Below are 14167 nucleotides of genomic sequence, written 5' to 3'. Positions count from 1 at the left end.
GCAGCAACTCCAGAGATGTTCAGTCCCATGCATCTGAAAGTTTTGTTAGGGATGACCTGTAACAGTGGCAGATCCAACCACGGTCAACATCTGCTCTTCATGAAGTGCCAGAAAATTACACTGTCAGGAAAGCAGCAGCAGAATTACTAACCTTGTAGTTAGTTTCTAAATGAGCTGCCCTGAGTTTTAGGAAATAGCCTTATATATCCTAAGCATCTTTCCCACTTCTAATAGAACTAGTTCTACTCCTCAGGAAGAGCTACATTTCTTGCTGATTGAAGCAGGTGCAAAACTACAGGACAGTGTTCCCTGAGGCTATGGATGAACCTGCAGCAACCTTTGAGAGAGCCAACAAAACAAACACACGGGGTTGCGTTTTGTGTCCAGGATCAGCTCTCAGCTTTGTTACATTGCAGATAAGCAGGCAGCTCTAACCACAATTATTCTGTAAGTAATAATTGTTGGCAAAAGTTTGCAAAAGGCAGCTGATCAGTGCCAGGTACTTCGGGTATTTGCAGAAAATAGAGACAAGGCTTGGATCTCTTCCTGAAGGGAAACATAATCTATTAGATTAACTGTACTGCAGTACCCTCAGAGGTACAGAAAGCTAACAAGAAGAAATGGTTCATGCTGCTGGTCCTGGTTCTCAGATGTTTTCGAGACCAGCATTTACTTCAAATACTTTAATTGCCTTGGTAACGACCTTGGAAAAAAGATGGGCTTTCATAAGACAACTAACACACAACAGACTTGATGCAAAATCTCCCAAGCAGAGGGAAAAGTTGCACCAGAGAAGCAAAAGGATATCGTGCTCATTTAGAGATCACGTACCTCCAAACAGGGATTGAGGAGGCAGCCTGCCAGCTGTGATGGGACAAGCACCAGCTGCAGCAGCACCACAAGTGTCCACGGAGGAAGAGCTTCTCTCCAGGGCATCTTCAGGAGGCCAGGCATGCAGAAGAAAGCAGCATGGGTATCACTCAAGGACCTGGAGTGAGAAACCTACTGAAATGCCAAGTGTGGTGTTTCACCACTTCTGCTTCTCACTGCACGTCACTGAGAGTTGCAGAGAGCAAGGAGGGAAGTGAAACTGGTAGCTGCCTGGTTTCTAGACATGCTCTGAGTGAATTGTCCTTCTTGAAATTGTTTCTAAAAAAATGTTTTTAAAAAAACAAGAAAAAAGGAAGCAATGAAAGGTATAGTTTGGACTAGAAATTAAAGAGGAATATGGGTTGTACCAGTGTGTCACGACTTGATTGCCTCAGATTAACTCAGGTCAAACTGGCAAAAAAAGGAAAACTTTTGTGAAATTCTGAGTCCAATTTCTGGAAGGTCATGCTTCACATCCCATAATTCAAATGCACTGGATAGAGCAAATGACTCTCTGCCTTTGTACCTCTGCTATGCTCCCAGCTACACCACACTGGCAAGTAGTGTAGAAGTGCTCAGCTGTGGCAGATATTTTCTTGAGCCGGGTAACAACAGGTTTATTTATGGCCGAGCTCTTATGAACATGCATCTAGCTTTTATCCATCTGGCTGGACCACAGTATTGCAATTATCGCAGGAACAAGTTGCACACAGCCAGGCACAAGAAGTAAATACTGGACATTCATAGAGCAGTCAGAGCCCAGGACCTTACACCCCTCTGCACCCTTCCCTTGGCTGGGTGGGTTGCTGGGGGCAGCAAGCCGGGAGAGGCACAAACACCCCAGCTGGACTTAGGGCTGCTATCTGCCCTGGTCATGCCCGAATCTGTGTTTGATGCCTTGCTACAAAAGTGAGTACATCTCAATACCATCCTTAATTTACAGTGCAGACATGGCTATTGTTTCTGGAAGAGGCTTTGTAAAACCTCACAGTTGGCAATGTTAATTTAAATCATCTGTGAGCCTCCTAATAAAGCTCCCTGCCTTCATTTACTCTGATAAATGGTAGTGCATTCATGTATCTACTCCTGTCTTTCTGTAGATAACTAAGAAGTGTAACTGGGGATCCAGCCATAGGGTTGCTGGGTATTATTAACACCCTATAGACAGAGAAGTTGCAAAATTGCAAGACTACTTCTAGTCTAGAAGTAGATGAAATAGGGAATGACTGCTCATGAAAATCTGTGAAAATTGATATTAAATATAAGCTGCAATATCAGGCCAGTGAGCAATCCACTTATAAAAAAAATGTTTAAAGTCTGGCAGGGGGGGATTGGACTTCTTCAGCAGATCAGTAGAGGGCCACTGAGAGATGGGGAAATCCTAAAATAACAGATGATCTCTGCGATGAAAAACACATGGCAGCACAATGGGAGCTAAAACCGGCACCCTGATGTGCAGCCAGATAATGCCCATTAAGCCATCAGACAAAAAGTTTGTTGAAATTGGGCAAGTTCTACAAAATCCCTGTTCTGAAAAGCCTCTCGTGATTGCAGGTATTTCCTTTTACAGATGGAATCAAAAGTGAATGGAAACAATTGCTGACTGCTTCTGTGCCTGGATTAAGGAAATTGGCAGAGCATCATGTGTCTGCAGAGAGGACAAATGAGTGCATCTTTTAGTATTCAATGTGCAGAATGAAGCAATCCACATTTAATTTTTATCTAAAGCTGAGATGAGCCTGAAGTATGCTCTAGAAATTACCATTTCAATGGAGACTCACTGAAGATGCTGGAGAGTTTGGGAGCATCACAAAACCCATCCAACAGCCATGCTTAGGGGTCAAGTGGAAAGTACAGTTTGAAGGACATTCAAAGAATGTGCTGCTTCTATCACAAGGGACAGTTTCACAATACACATTGTCATTTGTTCAAGGACAAATCACATAAAAACTGCAGGGGATGGGGCACCAGCAGAAAACATGCAAGCTAGCAAATCAAACCCAGCCACCAGTTTAGAAAGTCAATTCTGGTTAACTTCATACTCTTCAGCTTGCATACAACAATGTGCAATGACTGTAGAAAGCCATAATGTCTATGTAATTGCCTCTTTCGGTTCACAAAAAAACAAAAGTATTATTTGGAACCATTTAAAGTGACAAGAATAACACCTCAAATGAGACACGATTCACTGTGCTGGCAATTTACTGGTGGGATCATCAAAGATCTCTTAGAAAGGAGGTGTTAGAGAAAATCTGTGTGTCTAAAAACACATGCTCAAGTAATCGTTGTTCTCCTGAACATTATTATAATATAAGTAACACAAAAGCAGACAATGTATACTCAACCTCTGTGATCTCAAGCAAGGTATTACACAGCATAAGACGGCCACAGTGTAGTTGGACTGACAAAACATCTCGTACTTGCTTATATTAAAAGAAAATAATTTGTGAACTCCAGCCAAAAAGAAAAGTTAGCTAAACTCTTGAACACAGCAACTGGTAATAGCCATGAAAACAGATAGGGCTGTCTGTATCTATGGTGATTTCAAGGTCACAGCTAACCCAGTATCACATGTAGATCAACAGCTCTTACCCAGAAGAGAGGATATATTTGCCTCAGTTGTCATCCTAAGCAGTTCCCCAAATCTATCTGTAAATGGAGGCTGAGGAACATGGCAAGAACTATTTCAAGATTAAACAAATGATGGGTTATTTTAAGCGAAAGGACAACTATCTGGTTGTGAGTCATGGATCAGATGGGAAAGAGCATTCCTAAGATGCTGGCACTTACACAACGCAGCATTTATGGAGATAGAGAACGCCACAAGAACTTCCAAAAGTACTTGAGAAGCTCAGGCATGTGGTCAGGCTCACCAGCTGACCCAGTATTGCTCTCAGATGGGTTGCAGCACTGGCCATATGTGCCTTCCTAACTAGCACAGTATCAGCTAATACAACTGCTTAGCAGTCACCTGTGGTGAATTAAGCTTAAATCACATCATGTGATTTAAGCTGGGGTCTAGGCTCAGGGTGTGTAGGCAGTTACTGAGTCCTCAAGGTTCAGCTGATGCATCATCAGTCCTTATACTGGTCGGTAAGTCAGTCATCTGTCCAAGTTTGAAAGGTTGTCTGAGTGGATAGGAAAAGCAAAAGGAAATGTTTCAAAAATTTAACAGTATGTTGAATTTTCCCAGCCATTCTGCTGGGAAAAACAATTTATATAAATCACAAGGAAAAATAGGGAAAAAAAATCTGAGAATGGCTTTAAGATCTTTTTGCTGCAAATTCCACTAATATATTACTTCCTGGAAGTGGTGAGTCACCACCTCACACAGCAACTGCTGGCTGACCTGGCAGGCACTGGATAGAGGCAGCGCTGATCCACATGCAGCCTGCACCAAGGCCGGTGAAGGAGCTGAGAAACTGGCATCATCAGAACAGGTCCTTACTAGAGTGCCTTGTGATGTATCTCAAGTGCATCTCACTTGTGATGTTTCCCCATATGAAGTGGGTGTAATAATCTCACACTTGATGGAAGATCAGCCTGGAAGACCTATTGCCTTTGCTTCTGGATCTCGTACCTTTGAAGAAGAGAACAACGTTCAGATTGGAGAGAGAAACTCTGCATTTAGTTTGGGGTGTTAGACAGCTTTGCTGCTGTCTGTCTGAGCAATGATTGACTCTAGTTATAGATCATTTAACTACTAGTTTCAAAGCAAGGAGCATCAGTAATGCAGATTTCTTGTCATGCCTGTGACTGTAAGTGACAGGTAAGGACAGGGAGGTGGAATCAGAGACAGTGTCTACATGCTATATAGCACAGACCAAGCCCCAGCCCATTGCAAATGGTGCCACCTAAACCAAACAGAATCCAGCATAGCTAAGGTGTTTCCCATTGCAGAAAAGGACAGATACTGGTGTACACAGGGGAAAGAAAAAAAAACCCAAAAGCTAGTGTCCAAGTTAGTTTGATGAAAAGCAGCCAAGCTTACTTTGAAGTAGGTAATGTGTGTCATCAGATGGGCTATTCCCCAAAGCCAAGGTCATATGAATACCCCAGAACTATTCAAAAGCTATTAGGGAAGAACTGTGTCAAGTAACCAGGGACAAATACACAGCTAGAAGAAGTGATTAATCAGCGTCAAGATAGTCACTATCTGTGGCAGCTACTCCATATGGACTATATCAGGTCAGTTAGGAGCCCTACATTTTACTGAAGTCAATGTTTAATCTAAATGGTTGGAAGGATTTCACACAGATGGTGGAGGCATCCAGACTCGCTTGCCAAGCATTTGTGGACAGGCAGTGTGTGGTGGTGGAGCTCCCTTGAACCCTGGAGAGAGGCAGGCTGGCACTAAGCAACCCAGCAGCTCCCTGCCCTTCTGCCTCGGATGAACCATGGTCGCCCCTCGGCTGGCCACAGAGCCGGGGATTCACTGTTGCCATTGATGCGAAGGTGTTCACAGTGCCTTGGTATGAAATGCATGGTGCTTAGAAGGGGTATAATTGCCTTTCCGCAGCCCTGAGAAGGGTGGATTTACCACCTCAGACTGATGTTAACTTTTGCTACTGAAGCAACAATAGGACTAATTTTCTTTTTCTCGCTCCCTCCATTATATCCTTATTATGGTATCTCGTGGCCTAATTTACATGTTTTGTATTACTGTGGCTTTGCCTTATCCTACTTATTCCACCTATTTTCCCCCAGTTCTCTTGATAATAATGAGTCTGCTGTAGGGCAAGGATTTATTCAGACTATCAAACACGCAAGGTATGTAGGGCACAAAGGACTGCAGATCTCAGAATTTTTAAACTGGACACAAGAAATGTTGATTTGGGGATTCAGTGCCACCACCAAAGCGTGGTTAAATACTAAGCCTCTACCACATTGCTCCGACAGTTTGGGAAAGTTTGAAACAAGAGGCAGCCCTAATGAATCGTGGTCACCTGGAGAGATTACAGAACGCTGTTTTGAGGGAAAACCAGCCAGCTCTTAAACATAAGAGCAAAAAGCTGTGTAGCAGACCTGCTTGCTGCAAGTACTGAGAGCACTGCCACAGGCAGTGACCAATGCTAAGACTCCTGAGCCTCATGTTTATGGTTTCACTACCATGACTTGACACTACATGACAGGAAAATGTTGCAACTACTGCGGCAGAAAGTGCAGACACAGCTCTTGTAAGCTGTGGCAAAGTTCTTGTATACGCATTACGTAGAGGGAAAATGTAAGCCATCTCCTGGGGTTAGTTCATAGCATGCTTTATACATCAGCTTTTAGACATTAAGATTTTTATGCCATTTTACTCTACCAGGAGAAGAACATAGAATACTAATTGTCCACATAGTTGAGAGCCCACTTCCATTACTAACAAAACAATAAATTCCAAAAGAGTGGTCGAGCCAGATCCAAATGCATATTTGCATGCATTTGGAACACCGTACTTTTGGAATCTGCAGAACCTGTGTGACTGTTACGTGTTATTTAGAGAGTAAAGACTTATTTGTGTACAGAGTAAAACCCCAAGCCAGTGTTTAGCTGATAAAGAGGAATTTATCAAAACACCCTTTTCCTCCCAAGCTCAGTTCAGTTCTGTTTACGTGTGCAAGATTAGGTCATCCCCTTTCAGCCTTCAAGCGACGTTTCTCAAACTGAGCTGGACCAGGGTCCCCAGTTCTTCCACCAGTTTCCCAGGGCAAGGCAGTTTTGGGGGAGTTTTGTCAGCATTTCTTTGGCCATGAATTGCATGCACCAACCAGGACAAAACCATTTCAGCTCTAAGGGAGGAGGAACCAGGCTGGCCAAAAGGGAATAGCAGTGGGAGCAACACGAAGGTTATTAACACTTTGCAGATGATGAGAGACAGGGTGTTATGGAAAGCTTTCAGGAAACAGGGCTGAAATACTAGAAGAGAAGTTACCCAGGAAAAGGAGTGACAAGAATAGCACAGGAAGTGCCCTGAAAGCCTCGCCCCAGCAGAGGGAGGAAGGAAATGGGAGGATAAGCAGAAGTTTCACCTCCCATGGAAATAGTCAGCAGTTATACGGGTACTGTGCTAATGCTCCCACACCCCAAATGCTGTTGGTGTAAGACATGCAGCCTCATGTAAGTTAAGCCAACCCCACTCTTAAGAGTTTGCCCTCTAATAGCTGTGCAGGAGGAGCCTTCTTCCCAATGAGCACCTGGCTGAAGAGGCTGCAGCAAAGTGGTCATACCAACATAGCCATCAGCTTGTAGGTTCATCACTGTAGTTCTTTCTGCTGGTATAGGCAGCATTTTGGTGAGGCAGCAACCGAGGTGAACTCATGATGATAACAGGCCAGGAAGAAAGTAGCAATGAGAGAAGTAAAGAAGGGGAAATATGACATAACTGCATCCTGGAAGGAAGCAGCAGAGGATGAGAAGATGTGGTCCCAGAGGTGGAATGTGGACATGAGCCAGCCACAGATAAGTGGGGGTTTAAGGGTTCTTAAGTGGGGGTTCTTAAATGCGGAAAATCTTCAGCGCACAAAGTAGGCTTGGCAGTGTGGCTCCATGCTTAGAACAAGCTGGAAGAGACATGGAAACTTCCAGAGAGCGTGCTGAGGGGAAAAAAAGAAAGAGGGGATTACATGGGGTCATAAAGCCATGAGAAGATCTCAGGGGAGATACTAAGGTAATTCTCACCTTTCCTGACCAGAAATCCCCCTCCTACAAGACAGTGCCATCTCCTTGAAACCAGAAGTGCATTTATTCTCAAATAGAACAATAAAAGAAACAACGTTTCTCATTTCCTGCAGACATTAATGTTTCCCAACAATTAGCAAGACACTGAAATTTCTGAGTGTTCAACCTGGCCCTTTTCCAAAGTGATGCATATGATGCTCTCTCACTCCAATCTGCTTAGGAAGGAGTTTGAAATCCCATGGCAGGTATCGCACCCTCACCTCCTCCCTTTCTCAGGGGCTGAGGACCAGCTTAGCACCTCAGTTTAGTGCTTTTCACAAATAACTGATGAATCTCAGGGATTCATCTCCCACCCCACATGTGACAGGGCATACTGTGACCTGCTCAAAACAACATGGAACAAGGGCAAAGCCCAGCTGGGATCATCAGTGGTGTCTGGAGGGGACAGCAAGCAGCACAGCCCTCTCCCAGCAGTTCTGGGCCTGAAAGGAAGGGCTGGCTATGTCAGCAATCACCCCCTACTCGATAATTTTCAACAGCCAGTTCCTCTCAGTGGTGATATTGTGCTGAAAGAGCTACAGGGACAAGAGAGGCAAAGTTATAGATTGTTCCTTACAGTGCCTCTCATCCTGCCCAAAATGCACTGAATCGTGCCCAATCTAACTTTGCCTGCAGCCCCTTGCAGGACTTCCACTGCACAGGACCCTTATCACCAAACTAGGACAGATGAAAGGCACCCTGAAGGTGCCAGCATCTGTGCCCAAGCTGCTCTCTGCGAACAAAGCATGTCCCAACACATTCCCCTGGCATGTACCAGGAGGAATTTCCATGGGTGACACCAGCGATAGCTACCAGACCTCTCAGCTGCTTGACTCCCAGCTTTGTCCGGTAGGTTCCCCTATGGAGAACACCTTAGTTTGAAGGGGAGGCATTTTCTACCTCTTTTTCTCATGAGCGACCTATATTGTAATAATGTATTGGCGTAGTATTGTCATGGTTGCCAGGGTAACCAAAGCCTGCAATAATGACCTCTTGGCACATACGGAGGGCTAAGTTCAAAGCAATGATTCCCGTGGTGGCATATCTCTGGGAAGGGAAAGGAGAGAACATCTGTTTAGGATTTCAGACTCATACTTTTACAATACTTTACAAAGCAACACCTTTGCAGCTGGGACCAGTGGCTTCTTCCACACGCAATATAGCAAAAAAATATGTAAATGAAACAGGACGGGTGCATGGACAACACTCCCAAAACTCAAACAAGGAGCATCTTATGAAAAGGTGCTGCAGAAGATGAGGACTCATGAACATACAATCTCTGGGTTGATAAAACATAGAGCTCCATAGAAATCAAAAAGCTTTGAATGGAAGAAATCAGCACACTTTTTAACAAATCCACATCCATAACAGAGCCTATACAAGGTCTCCACGTCTCTGTCTTTTCCATGTGCCGCTGTGTGTGTATTCCCTTTTGGCGGCCCTCGTGTGATACCTCACTTTTAATCCACGCATTAAATTCCTGTCCCTGGCCTGCGTGCTACAAAACTGCCTTCTGCTCACGTAAAGCTAACATGGCCATGTACAAAATCAAACGCTGCCTTAAAAGCCTTGTGACTGAGCGGCACAGCCACCATGCTCCCAAGCAGCTGAACATGCTCTCTGGTCCCCTAAGCCTAACTGAGCACTTTGCACTCCTCGTCTGGATTGTCCCACTTTGCACTTTCCAAACATTTTAGCAGGGAAATGTACTTTTTTTACAGCATTGCTTCAGCAGTCAGGGACTTGGCATCTAATCTCAGCCCCAGCCAAGAGTCAGTGCATCACCTTGGACAAGGTTATTTTACCACACCAGGTCTTCAAGCTTCTCCTGCATTTGTTGCAGATTATAAACATCCTAGCAGTGCCTAGCAGGCTTAAAGTTAATTAAAGATTGCACAGCACCATCACAAAGATCGTCAGGACCAAAGACAAAGTATCATTAGAATCATTAATGAAATAATCCTCTGTCATGCAGTGAAGGGAAATCTGCGCTCCAGAAGCGGTGGGCATAACAGCTAGCCTCAGGCCAGAGATCTGTGAGAACGGAGTGTTTCAAGGAATGCCAACCAAAATTCCTCCCATTTAACGCTAGCTAATTATCAGTAATGGTCTTCAGACAGGGAAAGCATAGGAACACGTATGAAAGGGCTTATACAGCACAGCTGCTCATCACTAGAGAACCAGGTTTTCTGAGGTCTAGAACTATGGACAGAAAGGGATTTGAATGCAAAATGGCAAGGAGTGATGGGGCAGACTGGAATGAGAATAACACTGCAGTGCTGTGACAGGTGGGGAAAAATCTTCCTTTTCTGGGTAGGAGCAGGGCTCCAAACCTGAAGCACCATGCTATAGGAAAAGACTGCATTTACTAGGGGAAGGGACTAGTTGATCTAAAGAAAAGGTTTTCCTTCCCCTTGCATGGAGCAACTGAAGCAGTAAGGTATGAGGGAAGACACAGAACACTGATGCTCGTCTGTCTGCTCTCCAGTATGGTATCGTACCCTATTTGACACGTTCAGCTGCAGCAGTTTGTACGTCGCTTCATAAGTGACATACGGGTTGAGAATACATAGCTGAGAGACATTCCCATTCCGCTCCTGGGGGGGGTTGGCACCAAAACCCACCTTCGTCTGTAGGAGAAAGGCAGAGAGATACTTAAGGCATGCCCACGCACACCAGACAGTGCCATGGTAAAGATCTCTGAGTTAGCTGTTGTCTACTGCTCTGGCTGGGTGCTCAGAAGGACTCAGGAGAGTTTGGAGGAGCAAAGGATCTCCTGGTCTTTTCCAGTCATTCCCATACACCTGTCTCCAATGTGGCAGAGACTGGGGTCTTTCTAATTAGTGAAAAATAAGGTCTCAGGTGCATTATGCAGCTCATTAAATATTTGAAAGATACATGATTACTAGAGCTATTGAATATGTCACTACAGATAACCTGGTTTCAACCTTCCCTCATTAAAGACATCTCACCTTAATCCTTGTTTTCAGCAATACATCCCTAAACCAGAGGAAATCCAGGGGCTTGAATGGGACAAACACCATCAGTGTATCGTCATTGTTTTCCAGAGGGTTGGGCAGAGCTGATTCAGGGAAGAAGAGACGGATATTGGTTCTCTCACCCACATTTTTCTTGTGCTCTTTTACTGGAGCATCATTTAATCTGAGAATCAAAGCCAGAATTTGTCCGGTTTCGGTATCACTTGTTCCCAGCCATGGAGGCAGCTGTGTGCTGTCAGATCCATGACCGGCAGCATGAACTCACTTGAGGGCACTGACACATCATGGCCCAGCCCAGCAGCCTGGTTCCATGGTATGGGGCACCTCACACAGACACACCAATAGTTCCTCCCTTGTAATAAAAAGGCAGACAGCAGTGGCAGACAACCACTATTTTTCAGATAGGAAAGTGAGGCACAGAGAAATTAAATTACTTTCTCAAGTCAGAGTAAAAATGTATGTAGTCCTGTAACACTGGGATTGCCTGCCACTTCCCTGAGCTGGAGATGGCTATCCAGCTCCCAGGTACCACATCTGTGAATGAGTGGTACAAATTCTGGCTCATGCAGTGCCTGTGCTTGGCCATGAACTACAGGAAAGTTATTCGATTACCTGAGCTGATGGATCCTAGATGTTAAGTTTGACAGGCAAGAAAGTCACATGCACATTATCGCTCCTCAGCCTCTGCTTAATTGTTAAGGCTTTAGTAAGGATTCAGTACCTTATGATAATGAGGTGAGAGTCAATCATTTTCCCGAAGCGTTGGCCATGGATGGAGTAGCCATTGCTGACCACAATGCACCTTTGGCACCATAAGCTGGCAAAAGAATAGATTGCAAGAGATGAAGTCCTTCTCTGACAAATGTCTCCACCAGGTTAGATCAGCATCCCCTGAGGGCCTTTTTGATGTTCCCAGGTAACTCCTGGGGTGGCATCAGAAGAGCAAAGTCCTGACTAGTAGGACTCTGGCTGTATCCTAGCCAGATGGGTCTTATCTTAGTGACCACAAGGCAATGCAGTGCCATCAACATACCAGGAAAATTGCGAGGGATCTCTAGTTAGCCAGAGGACACAAGACACTAAAGAAATGGAGAGAAAGTCAAGTGTGGATACCCAGCAGACCAGTAAGTATGAGAGTGGACGTCTGCTTGAGACATGCAATGTATTGTGGACAGGAAGAATAAGTGCCACAGCTAATTCCTCTAATGAATTAAAGGAAAGAAGAAGGGCCCAAATGAAAGTGTTTGCCAACAGCTGACACAGTCTACTTCACTTTCTGCTCTCCCTGAATGTGGGCAGGCAGAACAGCGTGAGGCAGCCAACTTTCCAAGTCCTGGACTGTCACACTTGGGATGGAGTTAGAGCAAGAGAAAATAGATGGGATGGGGCAATACTGAGAACAGAGATCAGGGTATGACAGAAGTTAAAGGGAGGGAGCTGGGATCTAGCAGCTTAAGTTCATCAGTATGAGAGCTGCTTGAAAGAGCATGTTTAAAAGGGAGAGAAAGAGAAACCTACTGAGAGAGGAGATGAACAGTGACAGGCGTGAGAGGCAGAGAGGGCTGTGAAGTTGAGCACGAAGAGAGAGAACTTTGAGTAGCTGCAGAAACCAGGGCGCTCAACCCAACTATCACTTCCCTCGCATGCCTGCTCTCCCGACACCCATCTCCAGCCCAGCCTTTGTACTGCGCAAAGGATCCAGGCAGCTCCTGCTGTGCAGGAAGCTGCAATGTGGTAAAAGCAGAGAGAACTGGAAGACAAGAAGTTGAAGAGTCATCTTCAGGGAAGAAATGTGGCCCCACCACTGCCAACGGGCCACCTCTCCTTTTTCTTCTGCTCTAAAGAGATAGTTTTCATCCTTTCATAAAGTGCCAGGACACTTTACATGGGAGACCCTGCTAAAACACCACTCCTGTCACATTCATCTGCCCAACCCTATCCAAACTGAGGCATTTTTCCACATAAAAGGCATGCACTTTATGACGAGCGCTACCGGCAACTGAAGCTGCTCCGTAGTACCTCACACTGAAAAAGGCAAAACGCACTGACCATCTCAGTATCTTCTCTCCATTGGCATTTGGTAACTTCCACAATGGCTCTTGCTTCGTCCACAGGAGCATTGCTGTCAGCCTTCCCCTCTCCATCCCTCCTGGCATAGCTAGACCCTGGAGTTAAAGCACTTCCCCCTTCCTCCACCACCACCATTATGAACTATGACCTTATCTCAAAAGCATGCCATCCAGATTTCCGCTGGTGCACCCTGGTACCCAGCTGTATTTCCATCTCTGCAGCACTCAAGGCTGCCCCGTAAGGGGGAGGCTCTCCAGCTGCACAGTGTCCATCCAAAACACTACAAAGCTGAGGGAAGAGCATTGCAATACCTGAACTCTGCGGCCCAAAAGGCAGTTTACGGAACCACAGAACTTTTTCAAGCTCTCTTCTAAAAGGTCTGTCCATGAGTGAGTATAAGGATTTGCTGGTCAGGAAAGGCTTCCAGTGAGATTCAAACCTACCAAGAGAGATTCAGAGAGGCAGCAGTTTAGGGATGAGTGGAGCAGTCACAGCAGTATCAGACACAAGGACTAGAGCAGCTGAAGCAGGCTGCATAATGAAGAGCTTTGGAAAATGTGCTGGTTTTGGCTGGGATAGAGTTAATTTTCTTCACAGTAGCAGTATGGGACTATGTTTGGATTTGTGCTGGAAACAGTGTTGATAACACAGGGATGTTTTCGTTACTGCTGAGCAGTGCTGACACAGAGTCAAGGCCTTTTCTGCTCCTCACCCCACCCCACCTGCGAGCAGGCTGGGGGTGCACAAGAAGGTGGGAGGGGACACAGCCGGGACAGCTGACCCAAACTGACCAAAGGGACATCCCACACCATATGACGTCATGCTCAACGTATAAAGCTGGGAGAAGAAGAAGGAAGGGGGGAACGTTTGGAGTGATGGCATTTGTCTTCCCAAGTCACCATTACACGTGATGGAGCCCTGCTGTCCTGGAGATGGCTGAACACCTGCCTGCCCATGGGAAGGAGTGAATGAATTCCTTGTTTTGTTTTGCTTGCATGTGCGGCTTTTGCTTTCCCTATTAAACTGTCTTTATCTCAACAAACAAGTTTTCTCACTTTTACCCTTCCAATTTTCTCCCCCATCCCACCAGGGGGGAGTGAGCGAGCAATTGTGTGGGGCTTAGTTGCTGGCTGGGCTTAAACCACGACAGAAAGCTACTGAGCTATCCTGAAGTACTTCCCAGAAATGACCCACATCTTTTAAATACAGTCCTTAGCGCTGTTTCTAATCCACCTTCTGAGCACCAGTGACAGCAAAATCTGATTTTGCTCCATTTCTGGCCCCCCAGTTCCTCTCCCTTTTTGGTCATTCCTCTTTCTGTACACGTTTGGGGAACGTTTATTCATCCTTTCATTGTTTATCCGCAACAGGAGAGAGGGGCAGAATTCTAGTTACATTTCCAATTTCATTTATTCATTCACTTCATGACAAAACTCATGACACCCATGACAAAGCCTCGCCGTACACTGATCAGTTCAACAGCACATCTTTTCCTCTCTGACTGTCCTTCAGAGGATATTTTATGC

General features: G+C 45.3%; 1 protein-coding gene across 1 annotated transcript in view; it reads right to left on the bottom strand.

The window, feature by feature from the left end:
• TLR4 (toll-like receptor 4) overlaps positions 1 to 1015 on the bottom strand; it is a 4725-nt gene extending 3710 nt beyond the window's left edge. Inside the window, 3 exon segments of the mRNA XM_009319316.1 lie at positions 1 to 3; positions 6 to 56; positions 832 to 1015. The exon segment at positions 1 to 3 is cut by the window's left edge and continues 131 nt beyond it. Of these exon segments, the coding sequence (XP_009317591.1) occupies positions 1 to 3; positions 6 to 56; positions 832 to 954 (177 nt within the window). The 5' untranslated portion in view covers positions 955 to 1015.
• Positions 1016 to 14167: the final 13152 nt, after the last annotated feature.

This window comes from Pygoscelis adeliae, unplaced genomic scaffold (genome assembly GCF_000699105.1).
Source record: "Pygoscelis adeliae isolate BGI_AS28 unplaced genomic scaffold, ASM69910v1 Scaffold270, whole genome shotgun sequence".
Classification (NCBI taxonomy): Eukaryota; Metazoa; Chordata; class Aves; order Sphenisciformes; family Spheniscidae; genus Pygoscelis; species Pygoscelis adeliae.
The sequence above is the reverse complement of the archived record's forward strand: the minus strand, read 5'-3'. Positions and strand labels throughout refer to the sequence as shown.